General features: G+C 35.9%; 1 protein-coding gene across 2 annotated transcripts in view; it reads left to right on the plus strand.

Moving 5' to 3' along the window:
• The first annotated feature begins 4,062 nt into the window (after nucleotides 1–4,062).
• LOC134670304 (putative inorganic phosphate cotransporter) overlaps nucleotides 4,063–23,617 on the plus strand; it is a 33,898-nt gene continuing 14,343 nt past the window's right edge. The window contains exons 1-3 of one of the 2 annotated variants that reach the window (XM_063528055.1): nucleotides 4,063–4,194; nucleotides 11,484–11,605; nucleotides 23,126–23,305. In XM_063528055.1, coding sequence (XP_063384125.1) covers nucleotides 4,164–4,194; nucleotides 11,484–11,605; nucleotides 23,126–23,305 — 333 coding nt within the window. In that variant the 5' untranslated portion in view covers nucleotides 4,063–4,163. Of the gene's footprint in view, nucleotides 4,195–11,331; nucleotides 11,454–11,483; nucleotides 11,606–23,125; nucleotides 23,306–23,617 lie in introns of both variants that reach the window. The other variant, XM_063528053.1, reaches the window with a different exon arrangement.

Consider the following 23,617-nt stretch of genomic DNA (forward strand, 5'->3'; position numbering starts at 1 on the left):
CAAACTCTCTAGTTAAAGTTTCGATAGTGCTCAGCTCAGTTAAACCTAGTATGGGCGCCAATGTGACGTTTATAGTTCCAGTTTATCATTGTAAACTTTAGACTATTGCACGTTGGGCGCTAATGTGACGTTTATAGTTCCAGTTTATCATTGTAAACTTTAGACTATTGCACGTTGGGCGCCAATGTGACGTTTAGCGTCACATGTAGATAGAGATAGATAGGTTAGAAATGAAAGTTTAATTTAGAAAAAAAATATTTAATATTAATTAAAATTAATAACAAGTTAGTTAGGGTCGTGAGTCCGTAAAACTGAGCTGACACAGAAAGAAATATAGAAACAAGTCCTTAAAAGGAGGCACTTTCCTGAGGCTCTACATCGTAGGCGGGCCGTTGTAGATGGCTCCGCGGTACAGCGCAGGAGTCCCAGTTGATCCAGAGTAGACTAGGATGGCTTCCCGCTGTGGTTCAGGATCCTCAGCTCGGAACGGAAACCTTCCGGGATACAGAGCTTACGCATAGCGCAACCGGGGTAGTGCAGGATAGAGGGTTTTCAGGTAGGGTGTAGGCAATTTCAACCCCAAACTTGATCCCTAGTAATATTGGGCATATTAGAACATGCACTCAATAGTGACTGCGACATCCGGCTTACAAGGAAAGAAATATCAGGAAAGTTAACCTTTCAGCATTATTTTAGTGTTCACGGATGAAGCAGTCAGAAAATAACAGATTAGTTAACAGTATAAAAGAATACAACGTAAAATTATTCCTAGTAGTAACTTAAATGAAATATTCACAACACTTACCCGATCCGGGGAAATGTACACAGCATAATACCAATAAGGCACGATCTAGATAGATTAAGTTAGGTAAATTATATTATTTTAGAGATATTTAGTATCTTATTTGCAAAAAATTGTCGTAAATGTTCATCAATTTTCTTCAAGTGACAGATTCCAGAAAACTATTTAAAAATGTTTTTATTTATTTTTTACAACCGGCCAGCACAAAACGCTTAGCGCAAACGAGGTTTTATAGCAAACCGTTACAAGGAAACCTCACGTGTATTTTTCTACAGTGAACGAAACGAAGAAAAAAAACCGGGCAAGTGCGAGTCGGACTCGCGCACGAAGGGTTCCGTACCATAATGCAAAAAAAAAAAACACCCAACCAATTACTGACCACTCCCGACGTTGCTTAACTTTGGTCAAAAATCACGTAAAACACCTCGCGTATGTTTTTAAATTAAACTGTTTAATTTTATGTTTTATTGTGTTATATTTTAATGCTGAAATTTTATCGTTGTTAATTGATGAATTACGGGAAACAACATAATTTTGTTATTTGGCATTTTTTTTTTCTGCGTGAGATTTAGTACATAGTATATAAATATTTTTTTTATTTTCATCCCTATACTTACAAAAATATCCAGCTACGTTACGGTAAAATTTCGACCACAATTTAATAATTTTTATAATCTTTTATTCCGCATTTACGTGACAAAATCACGCTTATTTTCCTCTTTTTTACCCAAAGTTTAACAGGAAGAGATTCCACAATGAGATAAGTCCGCCTTTGTACTTAACTTTTTCTTATTACTTTTATTGTATGTTTTCGTACAATAAAGAATTTTCTATTAAAGCCTTTCTTATACGAACTATTGACATTTCTTTTAACAATTATGATGTGTAAGTGTACATTTCTATATGCATGTTCGTAAGGTCTTTTTGACCTAGGCCTCTTCTGAATTGCCTTTTTCTATTATATTTAAGTAATTGTCCAACATTTACTTCCATTCTTGTCTGTCTATTGGCATTTCTTACCAGTGCCTATTCTCCTATTGTTTCTATTAGGTCTTATTCCGTCTTAATTTTGGTTTGCCCTTTTTTCTTTAACCAATTTTGGATGTTGCTATTTTTGTCCATCTGTTGTTTTTCATCCTGGCTATATGCCCTGCTCAATTGTATTTTTGTTTCAATATATATATTGCCGCATCTATAAATTTTGTTCTTCTTCTTATTGCTGTGTTTTTAACTCTGTTTGATAACTTTATGTTCAGGACACTTCTCTCTATTGACTGTTGACATACTGGAATTCGTTTGATGATATCTCTTTTGACTACCATATGTAAGACAGGGTGGAATACATGAGTCAAAGGCTAGTTTTTTTTAGTTTCGTTGGTATTTTCTTCTTAAATATGTCCTTCATGGACCAGTACTTTTTCTTTGTCTGTCCAATTGTTCTTGTTATATCTTTGTTTGTGTAGTCTGTGTAGGTATCTTTATACCTGTTTTCCAAGGTATATATATTTTATTTTCTATAGTTATTTTTAGAGTAGTTTTTGCGCTTAGGCATTATATCAAAGAATTTTTCCTCAAGTTATAATAATGGGAAGAAACCCCGATTATTTTTGAATATTTTCTATCTTAGGATCTTTTTTATTTACTTTACATTATATTAAAGTACTTATTTGCGGGTCTTAAAATAAAATAAATTAAAATAACCAAACATTGAACCAGTTATTACGACCTTATCAACTTGTCAGCATCATCAGCATCATCAATGATGATAATGATGATGATGATGATGAATGTGACTCCCATGCGATTTCTCGCACCGTCTAAATGAGCCCTAATAACGGCCGATACACAAATATTATTTCAATAAAAAACGTACATAATTCATCTGTTTTTAAATATGTTTAAAATTGTATTATTTAATGTAATAAATGTTATCCATTGAAACATAATACATCTTCAATTTAAGTCAAGCACGGCCAATTTACGAAACCTATTTTTGATTTGAATTTCTAGAGCTAATAGGCTTATTTATCAGTAGAATCATAATTATCAGAGGGACTTGGCGTCCGACATGCACAGACGCGTCTGGACGGCTTTGCTGTTCCCGGCGATGCTGCTGGTTTACGCCATGCGTGTCAACATGAGCATAACAATTGTCAGCATGACTGACAAAACTAGTGCGACCGTAAGCTACACCATATACAATTAAATTAAATTTTCAGAGGGCCTGGGCGTTCGACACGCGCAAACTGCGCTTCTGTTCCTGGCGATGCTACTGACTTTCACTATGCGCGTCAATATGAGCATGGCAATTGTCAGCATGACTGACCAGACCAGCAAAGAAGTAAGCTGCATGGAAATAATTTCGAACAATTTTAATTTAAGCTAAGCAAGGCCTGTATTAATCAATAAATAATAAAAAAAAAATTATAATAAGAAAACTTCCGTGAGACACAGACATTAAATATATTATGAACGGGTCACTCGTGTATTTTAAGTCGAAAAACGCTCGACATGTTTCACTCCGTACCGAGGAGTGTCATCAGGAGCCTCGAGTCCTCGGTACGGCGTGAAATATGTCGAGAGTTTTTTGACTTAAAATACGTGAGTGACCCTGTAATAATATATTAAATAAATTATATTGTATTGCTATCAAAATCGTTGCAGACTTATCTCTGAAAGTATACTTCTGAGAGAGTTGCTCAATAATCAGGAGACTTTAATCTACATCCTACTAAAATTTCGTGAGATTTGACTGAAACCACTTTTTTCCTATATTTGCTGCACTTTCAATATGGAAAGTCTATTCGAACGTGCCGTACAAAACATACAACATGTCATGCGTCTTTAGGTGATTTCAATATAGATAACTTTTTATGGCCATACTTGTAGATATCCAAAATCACGTTTCATAAATTCTATTCGTTAAAGAATAGAATTTCTTGCTTTGGTGTCGATGATGTATCTGATGCTTTTGTATAGGCAGGTACAGAGTCATGTTTGTTTATTGGCCTCATCATTTACCTCTATTGTAAACATTTCTAAATCTTAATTAATTAAAATTTAAGCAGAATATGTACTTTCGCTTCAATAGCTACAGTCTATATTTTATGAAGAGTGTCACATATTGTTGCGGCCTTCGAAGAGTTATATGTAATTGCAGGTGACTGCACTATTGACAGAAATTGAGATGAAAGGGGTGCTCAATATTTAGGCTGTTTATCAGTGACTGACTGTACGAATGAGAAGAAGATACTGATAGACAGTATTGACGGTTCGTATCGCATCTCGCAGATGCGGTATCGCATCAGTCAGTGACGCACGTGTAGATGGTACATCCCATTTACACGTTAAGTTATTAAACATGGGCGTGAATGAAGAAAATGTGAGACCTAGTAAGTACATAATTACATCTACCATAATTATGTTGGTGCAACATGGTGAACATTATGCCTTACCCTAACTGAAATAGAATTTGTTCATAACAATAAATATTAAGTATAATGTTTTTAAAGTAAGCCAGCAGTTTAATCTTATGTTTTATTGTGTTACATTTTAATACTGCAGTGTGATCGTTGTTTATTAAAAGCGTGAAAAACAATCTTAATTTTATTATTTGGTGTTCGTTTAACATTTTTTTGTCTGGAAGAGATTTAGTAGTATATAACTATTTCATTTTCATCCCTTTATAAAACTTACAAAAGCCGGCTAATACTTGACGGTAAAATTACGATATATTTCGACCACAATTTATGAATTTTTATCATCCTTTGTGCTGGATTTTTTGTCACGCTTACCATTCCTCTTTTCTACTCAAAGGTTAACAGGAAGATATTCTCTCAATGGGATAAGTCCGCCTTTGTACTTACCATGTTCTTATTACTTTTATTGCATGTTTTTGTGTATTAATAAATTTACTATACTTAATTACTTTTGCGCTTAGGCATGAACCAAAGAATTTTTCCTCAAGTGGTCAATAATAATGGGAAAAAACCCCGATCATTTTTGAATTATATCTTAGGATCTTTTTTTATTTATTTTGCAATATATTAAATAAGTTGTTTGTGGCTCTTATTCTTAAAATAACCAAACACTGAACCCATTAATACGACCTTGTCAGCTAAGTGGAGCGTCGCGAATAAAAACAAATATCAGTATCAATAAAAATGATAAAAACAATACTGCAGTAGGTATAACAGTTTTTGCAAACGGCCCGTAGCTTGCGTTAGAGATTACAGATAGTAGTTGGCACAATTGATGTAATTATTTATGTTATTGCTAAAAATTAAAGTACCTTAAATATTGCTGCAGGTAGTGCAGTTATTGTAATTGATAGTGCGTATTGGCAAACACTAGTTTCTGAAATAATGGTGCTAGTTTTCTATTAGACAAAACACATATTATACAAAGTTCAATATCATTCACCTGTCTGGGTACCCACAACACAAGCCTTCTTGAGCTTACCGTGGGGCTTAGTCGATTTGTGTAAAAATGTCCTCTAATATTTATTTATTATTTATTTATTTATTTTATGCGCTGGTGGCCTAGCGGTAAGAGCGTGCAACTTTAAATCCGGAGGTCGCGGGTTCAAACCTCGGCTCGTACCAATAAGTTTTTCGGAACTTATGTACGAAATTTCATTTCATATTTGCCAGTCGCTTTTCGGTGAAGGAAAACATCGTGAGGAAACCGGACTAATCCAATAAGGCCTAGTTTCCCCTCTGGGTTGGAAGGTCAGATGGCAGTCGCTTTCGTAAAAACGAGTGCCTACGTCAAATCATGGGATTAGTTGTCAAGCGGACCCCAGGCTCCCATGAGCCGTGGCAAAATGCCGGGATAACGCCAGGAAGAAGATTTATTTATTTATTTTATTCACCTACTTAGACAAATAATTTGGGATTGGGGTCAGAGGAATAAACGCACGTAAAAACTTAAACTTTCATTTCATTACTGCGTTCAGTTTCATTTGTGTACCTACTTATACTTTACTGTGCTTATAATACCTATGATCTACATGTAAATTGTAATAAATAAATAAAATACATTAAGTAGTAGTAGTAAACTCTTTATTCTACAAAAAGACATATTAAAAATAACATACAATTAGTAAGAAGTACAAAGGCGCAAAGGTACATTAAATATGTTACATCCATTTTATAACACACATAAAAAAAACACAATGAGATTTACTTTCTCATTTTGGATAAGTTATCATGGCTCATACACCTGCTTATCTTTTATTTATCTGTTGAGTTGTTAAACCAATAAGTCTCTATGACATCTATAATAACAACAGCGTTAGAAGATACCTTATGGAGATAAAAATACATAGATCACAAGTATCACAACTTGTGTAGGCAGCTAAACGACGTCCTTTAATTGACCGTTAGCGAAGATCTCGGGTTTGATTCGCGCATTTTTGTATGTTCGAATGCTCTCCTCTTCAGGTCGTAATTCATAACCGATTCTTGTGAAATAATGTGACGAGATTCTATGATTTATTTTTCTGTCGTTATGGTTTTTGGCTGTATTTATGAACTAGCTGTGCCCGCGGCTCCGCCCTCGTGGAATTCGGTTTGTGTCAGTAAGCTGCTAAATATATTAAAAATAGTAAATTACATTACGGTGTATTTTTTTATTCAAAAAATTATAACATTTATAATTTCCTGCATGATAATTTCTCTTATTGTTTCATACTTTTTAGAGCGCGATTTGTAGTAGTCCGACTACGCCCGACTCTTTTAGTATGAGAAAGTCGAAATCGCCTGGTTTTGGACCGCGTGCAGTGCGCCACGTTGTCGGGCTACGCCAGATTTTTTTAGTATGAGGGCGCCGAAGGCACCCGGCTTTGTAACGCGTAAAGCGCGACACGTACGTCGGGTTAAGTCCGAAGCAGTGCCGGTTTAAGATATTTTGATGCCCTAAGCACTTCTAGACCATGGTGCCGCCTCTCCCTAGGGTCATTAAGATTACATTATTTTTAGGGTTCCGTACCCAAAGGGTAATACGGGACCCTATTATTAAGACTTCGCTGTCCGTCCGTCCGTCCGTCCGTCTGTCACCAGGCTGTATCTCACGAACCGTGATAGTTAGACAGTTGAAATTTTCACAGATGATGTATTTCTGTTGCCGCTATAACAACAAATACTAAAAACAGAATAAAATAAAGATTTGAATGGGGCTCCCATACAACAAACGTGATTTTTGACCAAGTCAAGCAACGTCGGGAGTGGTCAGTACTTGGATGGATGACCGTTATTTTTTTGGTTTTTTTTGTTTTTTTTTTGCATTATGGTCCGGAACCCTTCGTGCGCGAGTCCGACTCGCACTTGCCCGGTTTTTTTTTGGTAAATTGAGTGAAGTTCATTGCCGCATTACAGCTGAGAATGGAAATCAGTCACATCATTTTATCTCGAAAATTGACAGTGCCGCAGCAGTAATGTTGCAACAGAGTACCTAATTTTTTTTTTTATCAATGTAAATAATTTATTTGTGTGTCGTTGGCGTAATACGTGTCGCCATTCAATTTTAGATTAAGTCAGGTCCCCACAGAAAACCAGCGCCACGGTCTGCCGCGGCATCATGCTGAGTGGGGATCCTATTTTAGCGTCCTAATCTGTTTTATGTCTGCATACTTTTCTTTTTTTTAGGGTTCCGTACCTCAAAAGGAAAAAACGGAACCCTTATAGGATCACTCGTGCGTCTGTCTGTCCGTCCGTCTGTCACAGCCAATTTGCTCCGAAACTACTGGACCAATTAAGTTGAAATTTGGTACGTATATGTAAGTCTGTGACCCAAAGACGAATATGTAACGTCAACAAATGAATTTTAAAGATAAGGGCTACTTTTGGGGGGTAAAAGATAAAATTTAAAAACAAAATTTTGCAAACCATATCGTGTTACATATCAAACGAAAGAGCTTATTGTGAGAATCTCAAGTATATATTTTTTTTAAATTTACGATAAAAAGTTTAGAAGTTATTCAAGAAAATAGACAAAAAATGACCCCCCCTCTATCTCCGAAACTTCAGGGTCTAAAATTCTGAAAAAAATACACAAAATAGTCCTTTATCTAAAGATGACAGGAAAACCTATTAGGAATCTACAGTCAAGTGTGAGTCGGATTTAAGAAAAAAAATGCGGTTTAGGTTTTTTAGGGACACAGCCGCAATGGTTTAAGTGAAACGTGATGTAGACAGCTATTGCGAAAGCCCTAGGCTGATATCCGCATAAGGCCGAAGGCCCGAAGTGTCCTGAAGAGGCGTGCAATGGCGACTCACGTTGAAGCTAACTTCAAGCGTGAGTCGGAATGACGACAAAAAATGCGACTATAGTTAGACCGTAAAAAGTCTGCAGCGATTTTGATAGCCCACGCAGTGCAAGTGTCATATTAAACGTCAAATTTCTATGAAATTATGACGTATTAATAACACTTACACTGCGTGGGCTACCAAATTCGCTGCAGACTTTTATCGGTGTGACTATAGGCTGTATCTGGCACACAGCCGCATTGGTACAAGTTTAGTACTGATTGATTAGGTTACTATTGTTATGTGTTTTAAAAAGCACTATACTGGGTGGCCAAAAAATTAACTAAGTGTATTCCCGTTGCCAACGTGCAATCCCGAAATTGCGAGGAAAAATTTGGCCGTTTCATACATTTTGGCTGGTCCGTTTTCTATGGGAGGATACATTTTTTAGGGTTCCGTACCCAAAGGGTAAAACGGGACCCTATTACTAAGACTTCGCTGTCCGTCCGTCCGTCCGTCCGTCCGTCTGTCACCAGGCTGTATCTCACGAACCGTGATAGCTAGACAGTTGAAATTTTCACAGATGATGTATATCTGTTGCCGCTATAACAACAAATACTAAAAACAGAATAAAATAAAGATTTAAATGGGGCTCCCATACAACAAACGTGATTTTTGACCAAAGTTAAGCAACGTCGGGAGTGGTCAGTACTTGGATGGGTGACCGTTTTTTTTTTGCATTTTTTTCTTTTTTTTTTGCATTATGGTGCGGAACCCTTCGTGCGCGAGTCCGACTCGCACTTGCCCGTTTTTTTTTACATGTACTATGTTGTGACGTTAAAATAAATGTATTTCTTTCTTCTTCTTTCTTCTTTCTAATGCTACTGAAGTCGCCACCCGAATGTCACCTTTATCATATCTTAGGTGTAGAATGTAATTAAAAACGCGAGCGAAGCGAGCGCGAAATTTTTTCGATATAAAAACGCAATATGATAGACAGTTGTACATTTTTACTTTTAGTATGGAAATCAGTCACATCATTTTATGACGAAAATTGACAGTAACGTTGCAACAAAGTAATGCTGCTGCAGTGGCCACCCGAATAACGCGAAAATTTTTCGATATAAAAAACGCAATTTTACTCTTAGTTCCAACCAGGCGCGAATCCAGGATTTCTTTTATACAAAGAAGGGATAGGACAGTTTTCTATCAACCTAGCTTCGCATAGGGCTCGATATTTAAGGGTTTCAACGAGGTTGTTTTCATGTATAGAAGATGCAAGAAAATTATTCAATTAAATTTGTTGATGTCCGTACCCCCTCATCTAAACTTAGAGTTAATTTGGCAAAAACCTTCCTCGGTGGCCATTCATGTCACTACGTATTAAATTCAGCGTCATCTGTTAGTTTACCAGGGTACTCAATAGTGGTAGCACATATTTGAAAAAAGTTTGCCCCTCCTTCCTAAGTAGCGCCATAAGATTCAGAGGCAAACTTAAATCAAGCGAGTGTTATGGCTACCCCCCTTTTAAGGGTTGAATTTTTATAGCCTATAACCTGGCCGGAGATTTTGTCGACAGATTAGTAAAGTTTGCATCAAAATCCGTTCAGCCGTTTTCACGTGATGCGCGTTCAAATAAACAGACAAACAGATAAACAGATAAACAGACAATCAGACAAAAATTCTAAAAACTGTTGGAACGTGTTCTGTTATCGATTCTAAGTATCCCCAGCCAACTTTTTTTCAAATATCTTCCATGTACAGACTTTCGACCCTCTACAGCTTTATTATATGTATAGATGAATATAATTCTCACCGGATATGACAAGACAAAAGTCTGTAATGTCAATGCTGTCATTTAAGTCATTTAACGCAAAAATATTACTTTTTGGAATGTATTCAAAATACGGAATTTGGCATAAAGGACTTAAGCGACTATAACGTCAATGACGCTTAAGATCATTGTGAGTTCACTGTGATAACGTATCAACGAACTAAGTACTTATTTTTCACTTTTCCATTTTCAAATTAGTATTTAATTTTACGGAAAACAGCCTGTTAGCAAGATTTTATACAGGTATAACATCTTTGCTAATAGGTCTATTTTAGTGACGATGATTACTCTTAGCTTATTAAATTACCAAATATTCCTATTAAATAGAGTTTTTAGGACTGTTCGTATTAATTGCATAATCTCTTTCCGCAATTTTGGGCACACAGAAATTATTAAAGATTATCAACGCCATTTCTATCCTAGGCACTAAGATTGAATTAAAAAAAGTCTTAGTGAGACTACAATATACCTAACACAAACATAATTATTTCTTTCCTAACTATATGTAACTTGAACGCTGTAGGATTTGCGTTGTTTGTCAGTATTTTATTACTTATGTAATTAAACTGTTTTACATTATTATAACAAAAAAAGAAGAACCGAATCCTTGTTGAAAGCCGATCAAAAAATTGTCTGAGGCTTAGCTCGGTTATGTGCCCATATAAGTCATCACACACTGCTTGGCAGGTACAATCCATATCATTCACACTGTATTAGATATACAAATATTTTTTTATACGCTGTCCAATTTCCTGCACTCTTTTATTTTATTAACCAAACCAAGATGTAACAAGGAAATTCTGCTACGATTTAAAGTGGCTACAAAATGACGACTGAACACAGATAAGACACCACCGGGTCGAAAGTCAATCTTTTAATGTCAATAACATAAATAACACAACATACTCACGTGCACGTATAACAGTTTGTTTGTAAAGTAAAATAACAGTTTGTTCAAGAAACAGCAAACATGACCTACGAGAATTTGTATGTTTAAGAATTAATATTGACATTTTTTATTTGTATAAATAAGAGCGAGTTATTTAGGCACGAGTATGCAAACATTTTAGCGCATTGAATCGATCTTGAATGGTTAATTGTTTGCAATAATAAATAAAAGTGGCGGCCTAGCCAAGGTGACAATCGCTTGTGCTTCGCCATCTACTTTGTGTCTCTCTATCGCTCTTCCATATTAGTGTGACAGTGACAGTTACGTTTCGTTCGCTACGGAGCGATAGCGATTGGCATGTTGTCTACGGGGCCTGCTAATTTACTATGTTTGGTTGGGATTCAGATGCTAGCGATGATCGATATACAAATATTAATTCAGTAAAAAATGCACTAGTAAAATTTAAAGTCAAGCACGGCTAATTTACGAAACCTATTTTTTGTTTGAACTTCTAGCGGTACAACATTGGTATATTTTTCAATAGAATCATAATTTTCAGAGGGACTTGGCGTCCGTCATGCGCAGACGGCTTTGCTGTTCCTGGCGATGCTGCTGGCTTACACCATGCGTGTCAACATGAGCATGGCAATTGTCAGCATGACTGACAAAACTAATGAGACCGTAAGCTACACCATAATGTTAAATTTTCAGAGGGCCTGGGCGTTCGACACGCGCAAACTGCGCTTCTATTCCTCGCGATGCTACTGGCTTTCACTATGCGCGTGAATATCAGTATGGCAATTGTCGGTATGACTGACAAGACTAGCAAAGAAGTAAGCAGTATACCCATAAAATTTAGTACAACTTGCTTAGCTTTAAAGCATGACGGAAGGGCATTTAGAAAGGGATTTAAAAGCTTTTAAAGAGGGTACTTTAAGGTAACCATATCATATAAAGTACTATACGTACTTATCTATGTATTACAACGCTTATATGATAGATATACGTATATAAAACATCCGCAATTACGTACGTTCACAGTTCCACCGATAATGCATGCAAAATCACTTCCACATACTCATAGGCCAATTCGAATGTACGCTGACATCAGAATGATATTGACACCATTTATTTATTGATCGTGTCATTCAGTAATCGTGTATTTCGCTCGTACATTTATTGGTGCGCGTGAGACGCACGATACCTAAATAATATAACTAACTAACTTTTTTGGCTCACCGATCCAAAGAGAATCTTTGGCCTCCGAAGCGAGAGCGTGCCACCTGTCCCTGTTTGGATAATAAGTATGATTCAAATATAATTCTGATGTCTATGTACGTTCGGATTGGCCTGTAATACTAAAGTAAATGTTAAATAACTATGTAAAATAACTACTTTCAATCGGGTGCGGCCAGGGACCTTATACAAATATACACGTTATGGTAAACTGGTTACTCGGTCGAACCACGGCAAACGTCCATAGACTGCTTTATTGAACTAAATCAATTCTAAAATCAAAGTTTTTCACATCACAGTCAAGAATTGAATCAGACACTGAGAAGTAATAATAATTACTGATTCAAAATAAATAAAAAAGCACATCACTGTGAGTACTACAGTTATATTAATACCAGTTTGAGGGAAACTCACTAGAAAAACACAATTACATTGTCCGTCACACGCGACGTCACACAAGCGCCCTTCGCCGACTAAACGAAACAGCAGGCTCAGGCATACATTTTCGCCGCGTGGTAGAAAGAGAGGGTTACGCCTTACGCCTTACGTCTTACGCTGTCTCGAGTTTAACATTTTTTTTTCCACCTCAAAAAGTCCACAGCGCCGCTAAAGAAGTTTTCACTTCAAAAATATTAAAATTTTCTGACAACATTAGAATCGAATATATATAGTGTGGTGAGTCATAACTAAATTAAGCTAATAATACTGTTTACCTCACTATCTTTGGTCATAACATATTTCGGATAGCCTGGGTCTCCATTTTCACACTAACAGAGCATAAGTAGCGTTTACGATGGCCGCGCGCCGCGTACTGCTGTACGCCGCGCCGCGCGCTGGTATCTATGTCGCTTAGTAAAATAGGTTAGTTTAAACAATATAAAGCTTAACATTAGAATTAAATTTAAATATCTAAAGCCTATCTAAGAAAAAGCGATAATTTATCTTTTAATCTTGCTTTGGTTATTAACTTATCTCTGTAGTTTATTTATTTATTATATACGAGTATTCGTTTGTGCTACTCGTAGATGCTAGAATATATCTAATATTTTCAGTACATTTTAATTTTCCAATTTGTTAACATCTTTTCGGCTATAAAAAATTATTTCCATTCAAATTCAAAATTAGTTTCTTTATATGTGCCTACATTCTTTCTTTTGGTTTGGAGTATAAGTTATGTTACACATTATGATCATAATATTTACTTATGTTCCTATACTCATATGAGTGAATAAAATCATATGGTTATTTGTAGATAATTAAACTTACATTTATTTACTGCACAACAATGTTTGATGTCATAACCTGTGGCGTCGCTCTTATTATAAAGGCATTAGAGTCAAAAGTTAAAATACCTAATCATGCAAATCAGTGGATAAGGGTCTCCCCTGATATATCGACGCGCATTCGGCAAAAGCCGATAGGAAAAAGCTTTATGTCCACGCAATAAGAGCGAAAAAGCCGTCGACGCGTCGGCAGGCGCCGGCCGATGCGAGCCGAGCCGAACGACGACTTTTTCGCTCTTATTGCGTGGACATAAAGCTTTTTCCTATCGCCTTTTGTTGAATGCGCGTCGATATATCAGGGGAGACCCTAAGAAATAATGATAAGCTCTGCTATTCTAGGCATCGCAATATGACCGCTTTATTTATGTAATAGTCCATCAATATTTAATCGCACATGTTATGTAGGAAACTGCGTACCTAACTTATTCCTTTTCATAGGAAAAAATACTTATATCTGTTAAATTAAAGACTTGTCTGCTCAATAATATATCCGTTAAAAAAGTCACATTTATCAATGTACAATAGGAAACTAAATACAAATTTATTCTCCAATAATCATTATATTATATTGCGTCGTACTCATGTATTACATTGATGCTTACTTATGACATTTTTGTTATCACTCTTTCAATTGCAAACAATGAGTTATAGATAATTACGCTATCGGTCCGATTCGAACTTAAGGATACGTCAAATATTACGTCTAGATACGATATGGATAAATGCCCAGGATTTTTTCTCATATTTTTTTTTATTATAATTGATTTATTAATTTCCCTTATCAATACCTAATAGATTAAAATTAGATATGTCAGTATCGTTAGCGTTGCGGTTCAGCGCGGTAACGCCGCCAGCCTTATGGGCACCCTTCCGGAGGGCGCAGACCTGGGGCCAATTTTTTATTTGTAGGGATTTTACTTTTTAAATACCTAGTTTTAGTTTTGTATTTTAAGTTTATTTTCGTTTGTCTTTATTATTTAGTTTGTATTTATATTTAAGTTTAGTTTTTAATTAGTATTATGTCTGTTTACTTTTTTATGATAAGGCGGTTGACACACTGCCGCCGCGTCTCATTGCGAGACGCGGAGCAGCGGACTCGCATGCGGAGACAACGCACCAACGTTCGAGTTTTCTCCGCATCTCCGTCCGGAGCTGCGATGCGCGACGTCCCGCGCTCCCGCGTTACTTCCGTCTCGCGTTCATTTCACATTCGAACGTTGAGGTGAAAACAGTTCCTATTTGTCGATAAAATGGAAACGGAACTTATTCAGAACGCTGCGGTGATACTTTCAGTTTGTTTTTTGTACAATCGAGTCATAAAACGCAGAAGACACTGCATGGGTACATCCCTATTTACAAACCAGACCTATAAATGGGTCTTTTACTAGAGATTACCAAGATTTAAGGCAACATGAAGAAATTTTTTTTAATTGCACCCGTATCTAAGCAACCTACCTAAGCAAAATATTCGTCGCATTTAATATTCCAAATTTCTGGACGGCTTTCAATTTCAAAAATAAACTTATCGACGTCGATATCCATTGCGCCTACGTCCTTCTTGCACTAAAATCCGTACGGCACTGCGGAGCTCGGTGTGACATACCCTGCGGCACGCACCGCGTCTCCGTCCGAGCGCGCGAGTCGTCGTGCGTCACGCTCCTCCGCGCGTCGACGCGGAGCCAGTGTGTCGTACAATGCGTTTTTTCCATACAAAATCAGGATTCTACATACAAAGTTAAAAAACGCATCAACGGACGCCGCTGCGAGATGCGGAGCAGTGTGACGACCGCCTAAAACTTCTTTCGTTGTTGTTCCATATCGTATCTAGACGTAATATTTGACGTATCTTAAAGTTCGAATCGGGCCGTAGAAGTTATCAGTCAGTTATCTGAGGGGCTCGTCTGCTTCAGGTCAAAATGTACTTAAATATATTTATAGTACCAATTACATTGAGAGGAAAGTTTAGCACGATGTAAGGGTCGTATCTATAAATCAGGGTGTCAATTCGTATTATATTTAATTCACAATACAATACAAATACTCTTTATTCATAAACAATAATACAATTAAAAATGCACTACATAATCTAAACATAAAACTAATTAAAAACTAAACTTAAATATAAATATAAGCAAAATTATTATCTTTATTACACACTTCATTACAGAAAGCAATGCAATGATTACAGAAAAGAAGAGGTTAAACAACAGGTGGTTTTATCGCTAAAAAGATATCTCTTCCAGGCAACCTGTAGGTTTATTTGATTACTTAACTAATCAAAGAGTTTTCAAAAAATCGGTTTCATTTAATCATTATAACTAAAATTGCAAAGGTGTTTTACGATACCAACATATTGTTTAAGAATTGAAATTTATTAAAAAAAAAAACATACGGTTGAAGTAGTGCATAATTATTTTCCTTCGTATTTCATGTATTATATACACGTATACAGCCCTTTGCATAATGGGCATACTAGTAGAACTTAGCATATTAGTAGAACATAGTACCTACCCACATATAACATTTCTTCTAACAAACTATTCTACTATTATCGCCTGGCTGACGGGACATAATAACAAAACAAGTGCGAGTCGGACTCGCGCACGAAGGGTTCCGTACCATAATGCAAAAAAAAAACAAAAAAAGCAAAAAAAAAAAACGGTCACCCACGGTCAAAAACGGTGACCACTCCCGATGTTGCTTAACTTTGGTCAAAAATCACGTTTGTTGTATGGGAGCCCCATTTAAATCTTTATTTTATTCTGTTTTTAGTATTTGTTAATATAGCGGCAACAGAAATACATCATCTGTGAAAATTTCAACTGTCTAGCTATAAAGGTTCGTGAGATACAGCCTGGTGACAGACGGACGGACGGACGGACGGACAGCGAAGTCTTAGTAATAGGGTCCCGTTTTACCCTTTGGGTACGGAACCCTAAAAATATATTGGCAAAGAGCAATATCCAAAACATTTACTCTAAAACACTGCATGAACTCCCCTGAGGTGTCCTAAGTACTAGACGATAACCAAAGTACAGTCATCTACCCAAGTGTTTTCACGGCAAAAGTTTCCTATACGACTGCTGTAGATTTTAGATATGGACTCAGAACAGCCAAGTTTTAAAGTCTTGGTTCTTTTACATTTTCGCTTTAAAGGGTTTGGGATATACTACCTAAGCAGTACTTACTTACTACTTACTTAAGGTTAGCTGGAAGAGATCCCTTTTAGGGATAAGTTCGCCTTTGTACATAACATTTTTATTTTTGTTTTGTTTTTGTCCATTTTATGTAAACCTGTTTATGTGCAATAAAATGACATACATACATACATACTTACCTACTGTTATTTTAAATGGATAGTTAAGAATTGATATCTCAACATTCTGAACAACCTGTTAATTGGAGTTAGTGTGATCGCTTTTCAAAGTACAATCGCCTATAGTTTATCACGGCACGATGGAAATGTAATAAGAATTTGAAGTTGATTTTTTCGCGTTTGTAGTGTGGATCTTTGAAAAACGATGTCAAAGAACTCACTGAGCTCTCATAGGTTAATTAATTAAAGATTATATAAGTTATATTTTGATGTCAAATGGAATATTCCATAATGATCAATAAATGTGTGGCCGGTGTTTATACGAACAGCTGCGGCTAGTTAATTAATCAGCCATTTGTCTCGGTGCTAATTAACAGATACCTATATTTAAAAAGAATATAGTTTTAACTTGGCTGGCGACGAGTTAAGAATCTATTAAGTTATGTTTATTATATTAAGTTAAGTATATTAAGTATCCTTTGTTTTTTTTTGTGGACCTACCTTGAAAACTGTATAAAATATAGACTACTACTCTTTGTAAATTGTAACCCTTGGTTGTAATTTCCATTAGATGAAATAGGCTAATTTAAGGCCCTTATTTAATTTCTTCATCCTTTGATATATTCAATTGTTTCGTTGTGTTACCTAAATATAATTATAATACTCGTGCTACATCAAGTTGCAGCGTTTAGTTATTATTTATGGAAAAAAACCCATACGGTGTATATGTATAATTTTAGGAGCCGTTACTCGGAAGTATAAGTAACAAAATGTAACAATGCTCTCATATTTTATTCAATAAAGATGTGTTAATATTTTGATATAATTATAAAAATTGATATTTTACTCCATTAAGTTTTGCCACCGTAGAATTCAATGGCTGATGATGATAAACCTATAACGTCGTAAATACCTACACAATAATTTACACCAACAGTGTATACATGTACCTAAGGACTGGACGACATATAAACAACTTCAATAATCACACGATCTTAGATAATTCAAGAGGAGATAAGTAGTGGTATTAGTCTTTAAGTATTACGTGACAAGTAGCCATATCAAATACTGTAACAGAGCTGTCACAATGACATTCATTTTGACATGAAATTACGAGTATCTACCTAACAATTGAAGCGTTCGTTCAATCAACTTTCTTAAAGATTATTCTGTAATCCACTAAAGAGGGGGGATAGTTAATTTTCCCAGGATCGTAATGGTTACACGTTCCGCCTTATAAAATATCCTATCTTAGGAGTCCGGGTATAATCTTTTCAATCATTAAATTGATTAAAAAGTAGCCCTCAAAATTTTTTTCATCACTCCAAAAATCTATGTACAAAAATAAAACAAAAATAAAATTTCAACACAGCAAAATTAGATGGATAAGTAATCGTTTTCACGAAAGATTGACATTGAATAAATGAAATAAGAATCTATCATTTTGATAAATTGTCTGACTTTTAAATAAATTTGAAACTAAAATTGAACGGCTTATTAACTTCAAACTCGGGTTAATCCACGTGTCAGATTATGCGACTTTGGTATTAAGAAAAGGTAATAAGGTAGATATATTATTTGCTGAGAGGGTCGAATGGATTTACCCGTTTTTTAGAGTTCCGTACCCAAAGGGTAAAACGGGACCCTATTACTAAGACTCTGCTGTCCGTCCGTCTGTCCGTCCGTCCGTCTTTCACCAGGCTGTATCTCACGAACCGTGATAGCTAGACAGTTGAAATTTTCACAGATGATGTATTTCTGTTGCCGCTATAACAACAAATACTAAAAACAGAATAAAATTAAGATTTAAGTGGGGCTGCCATACAGCAAACGTGATTTTTGACCAAAGTTAAGCATCGTCGGGCGTGGTCAGTACTTGGATGGGTGACCGTTTTCTTTTTGCATTTTTTAGAGTTCCGTACCCAGTAAAACGGGACCCTATTACTAAGACTCTGATGTCCGTCCGTCTTTCACCAGGCTGTATCTCACGAACCGTGATAGCTAGACAGTTGAAATTTTCACAGATGATGTATTTCTGTTGCCGCTATAACAACAAATACTAAAATAAAATAAAGATTTAAGTGGGGCTCCCATACAACAAACGTGATTTCTGACCGAAGTTAAGCAACGCCGGGCGGGGTCAGTACTTGGATGGGTGACCGTTTTTTTTTGCATTACGGTACGGAACCCTTCGTGCGCAAGTCCGACTCGCACTTGCCTGGTTTTTTTTGTTTGGTTTGCCTTATTTTGTGTCAATACACAGGAGATATTATTATGAGGAGATTTATATACACAGTTCCTGTTCTCCTCCTCCCAGTACCATAGGAAGCCACTAACCAGATTAACTACCGAAATTCAATTTCCACTGCAAGTTTACCTTTGTTGCTTTGTTTGCTATCAGACTTATCTTATTATTAAGTCGAAAATTTATTTAGAACTCAAAGGTGCAAACTGGATTACAGACATACCCCTGATAGCTAAAGTTTTAAGGACTTGTTTAATAAAATAAACCAGTCCTGGACGACGTTTCGAATATTTTAACATCACTCGACCGCACATATTACACTGGTGCGAGCGAGGTGTTCTGGGTGTTATAACATCCATTAATAATAAATAAATAACAGGTTAACAGGGTTCTAATTAGGGAATGCAATCTCGATCTCGCAATTCAAGATCTCGCGAGATCTCGCACGAATTTTTGAGATTCAATCTCGTTGACAGGAAATCTCGATTTTAGCAATCTCGGTCGAGATCTTGATTAATATTTTCGAGATCTCGAACGAGATTGAAATATTGATCCGTGTGAATTACTATGTTTTGAGTAATCTTTTTGACATTAGGTTCATGTTGTTCAGGCAGTGCTATTGTATGTGGCCGGCTTTAGCTGACGATAAAAGCACTGTGGCGCGCTCTGTGCGGAAAAATCGGACAAACTTAACTTGCTCGCTTACCTTACATTTTTTTGTAAGTTGCTGAGTGCTTGTCAAAAATGTCAACTGAGAACTGACATGGACTGCCTCTGCTTACAATTTAGTAAAATTAAAAATAATTAATACCACTTTTTCATAATCACATGCAAATTAGAGCTGCATACATCTATTTTTTTTTTTTTTTTAAATAAATGTTGATTAATTTGTTTATCTTCAAAATAAAACATGACGTACTCTAAATAAGTAGTACATATATACGGAATTCTTAGATTTTTGGTCAAAATAACACATTTTAAATTACTTTGTCAAATCTCGATCTCGAAAGTGTGACGGTCGAGATCTCGAAACTTCCTATCTCGATTCAGATTTTTCGTGCGAGATCTCGAATCGCCAATCTTGGTGCGAGATTGCATTCCCTAGTTCTAATGTTATATTTAAATATGCCTCTCCAGTACAAATTGGGATAAGAATGCTTTAAATTTTATACCGCGACAATCATCTTTTCAACAAAGTCAAATTGAAAGTTAAACAGCCAAATTTTTATTCGTGATTTCGGCATTGATTCTATAATAAAAGTTGTTTAGTATACACACACACTACGTAGACACTACGTACGTACGTTATAAACACTACGTAGAGTATAAACGTTAGTTAAAATTTCATCCTGTACAGTTAATTTGCAAAATTTCAGTTCATCGACATCTGATTTCGATTTGAGTAATAGAAAACTTGTTTCTTTTCTTACTCACGAGGGTAACTCCTGGTGTGTTTGTGCAAGTATGTATAAGTACATATAATAAAACAAACTAGAGATTTATGTATTAGTTAGTAAGTCTTTTGTGGCAATAAAATATTTGAAGTTTGAACTCTTAATGTAATAAAATTAAAACCTAAATTCAAAAGATAAGAAATTGCCTCGGGTCTTACGTGCTACAAGTTCAACCTCACAACAACAACAAGTTTAACAAGTTTGATCACGTTACAAATTAGTAGTTTGACCCTTAATCAAATATCGGGAAATTATTTCCCACTTCATTCTAATTTACGAAATATTTTTTATCTTTTTAAAGGCAGCACTCAGCGATACCAACCATACAGATTTAAAATCTTAGTAACATTTTGAATTTTAAAAATGGCAACACTTTTTTAATGGCCGCCATTTGTGACCATACGTCAAAGTTAATGTCAGTTGTTATGATTTTTTTTGCAATAACGAAAATTTTTCTAGTATTTTGAGGTTAAGTGCAAAAAAAAATCTTGTACGTGCATACACTGAATACTATCATAAACATGACTTATTTTCCCTGTGTTTTGCTTGAAAAGAATTGTGATAACGATATGATTTAGCCAAGATTTTAAGGTTTTAGTAAGTGGGTAATTATTTCCCATTGTTTGTTCCGGAACGTATGATTTACAAAAAAATTGGTAGGTTTTATCAAGTGGGAAATTATTTCCCATTGTTTGTTCTCCACCTAAAATTTAATTGGTTTCCATTAATAAAAATACATGCCCGTTTGCTTGTTACACAAAAAAATCTGTGCCTGTTTTTGTTTTCTTTTTTCTTTTATTTATTTCTTTGATTTTTGAAGATAACGTCAAAGGATCATACTTGAATTCCAAGCAAAGCCGGGGGGAGCTACTAACTAGTAAAAAGTTCGTAACCGTATCGGACAATGGGAAACTATTTCCCACTTCATTAAAATTTTGCTATTCCGTTACGGATAACGGGAAATTATTTCCCACCGCAAAACCCCCCTTTCCCCCCCACTACAATTCTTTTTACATATTGTTTCGTAATCTACGCACCCAAATTAACTAAAAACCATTCTTAGTTTTCAAAAATCTCATAAAAAGTGTCCGTTTGATTAAGGGTTGATGCACTAACGTTATCCCTTGAGAATGTGGGCCCGATTCGGATTTTGAAATAGATATCTATTAGATATCTTTGAGACATCACCAAGGTACGATAAAGATATGTTTAAGATCTAACCTGTCAAATTTGACATTTGCGCGATTCTGGAGATACTCTTGAACGATTTCCACAGGATATGACTTAGAGATCGAATTCACATCTAATATATATCTTACTCTATCTAACGTAAAAGTAAACATTTGTTGCCCGAATTGCGCTGCAAAAGAGAACTAGTTGATATCTAAACTATAACGTATCTAGAATGGATCTATTAGTTAGGTGTCGTCTCTTGTGAATATCTTGAAGTTCGAATATGGCAGATTGTTTCTAAGCTGTTAAGAATTCAGTGTACCTATCTAAGCAGTACCTAGCTGAAGAAAATTATAGCAGTGCAATAACGTATATTATATGATAGTATAGTGCCTTCTAATAGGGAGAAATTGCATAGCTAAGAGTCAGTACTTAAAGCAACAGCTCATCTTACTAGCAAAATTAGTCGAGAAACCTTAAATTAAACAAGTTTGTTACTAGATTCGAACCAACCTGCATAGAGTAAGACCAAGAAAAATCTGCAGCGATTTCGATAGCCCAGTGCAAGAGTTATTTTAAACGTCAAACTTCTATTAAATTATGACGTATAAATAACACGACCCGTGTTATCTAAGGGTCATCATTTCTCACACGTCTCTCGTAACACGGGTCATCTTAGTCTGACTCTAATTCTCTATGGCACTTCCAATGACAAAGTGAGGCATGTCATCATTAATGCTTGCTTCTCTTTGCTCTGTTCAAGTTGGTGCAAAGTTAGATTAGACTGACTCTAAGGGCCAGCACAGACGCACTCAACTACATTCCGACTGCAACTGTTTGCAACTGCAACTGCAACTCCACACGCCGACGTTGCAGTTGACGTGCAGTTCCCATACAAATAGCAGTCAAGTTGCAATCCGTCTGTATCAGCCCTAACTTTGAAAATCATTCTGAGCAAATACGTGGCACCAATTTAAAGGTTCCCTGGATATTTACTTAGTTCGAAACTTTGTGATTGATCACTTTCGCCGTGTTGTAACTTGAAGTAGAATTCGATAACGGTAAATTATTCATTGAATTACTTTGATTGTATAAGAAAATGCTTTATACAAATGAAACTAATTTGAACTGAATGATGGATCATACCACTGCTGGTTTAAAATTGTTGAGACGCTACTATGTTCATACACAAAAATGATAGAGTTAGACCAAGAAAATAAGTTAGTAAAAATTATAGACGATTGGCGTTTAAAATAACACCTGCTTATAGACAATGTTAAAAAAAACATAAAAAATAAGTACATTTCTTTCAAAATCCGGTAGACAAAAATGGAGATAAAAGATTCAAAAACCTATAGCCATTTGTCTTATACGAGTAATTGGGCTGATTTAGACGGAGCGGCGCGCGAACTCGCATGCGATTTTAGTTACATTGCGGGATGTTGGTTACGTCCAATTTAATCGACCGAACAAAAACCGCATTGTAATGAAACTCGCATGCGAGTTCTTGCATCGTCTAAAAGAGCTTGCTGTAGTGCAAAAGTAGGACTACGACTCGAAACTTGTCAAAAATCGATGAAAACCTTGGTAAGCCCCTTATAATGTTTGCACTTTCCTGTAGTTTAAAAAAGTTTATTTTATTGCAGTATTTCGATTGGAGCCATGTACAGCAGTCTGTGATCCTGTCATCTTTCTTCTGGGGATATGTGGTGCTGCAGATCCCAGCCGGGGAACTGGCCAGTCGCTTCGGAGGGAAGATGCTTTTGGGGATATCAATAAGTGTCAATTCGGCGCTGTCACTTCTGTTACCAATTGGAGCTACTTACGTAAGTTTTTAAACCTAGTTCAAAGAATGAGGAGAGTCTCACTATTTTTTCTACACCTTTTATATGGTGACAGACTTATACAACCTATGTTAAACAAAAAGTGAACTACTCAAAAGAATGAGATGGGAGTACTAGGTATAAAGTAAAGTCAAACGTAACCTTATGGACCGTAAGTCAAAGAGTAATCATGAAACAGATAAGATTTGCTAAAATAGCCTGACTATCTTTATTGTTATTTTAATACTACTGTTATCCGTTAGAGTAGCAATTATAGCGCGTTGTGTGGCCTTTTTTGTGAATAACAAGGGTGAT

Source organism: Cydia fagiglandana, chromosome 13 (genome assembly GCF_963556715.1).
Source record: "Cydia fagiglandana chromosome 13, ilCydFagi1.1, whole genome shotgun sequence".
NCBI lineage: Eukaryota > Metazoa > Arthropoda > Insecta > Lepidoptera > Tortricidae > Cydia > Cydia fagiglandana.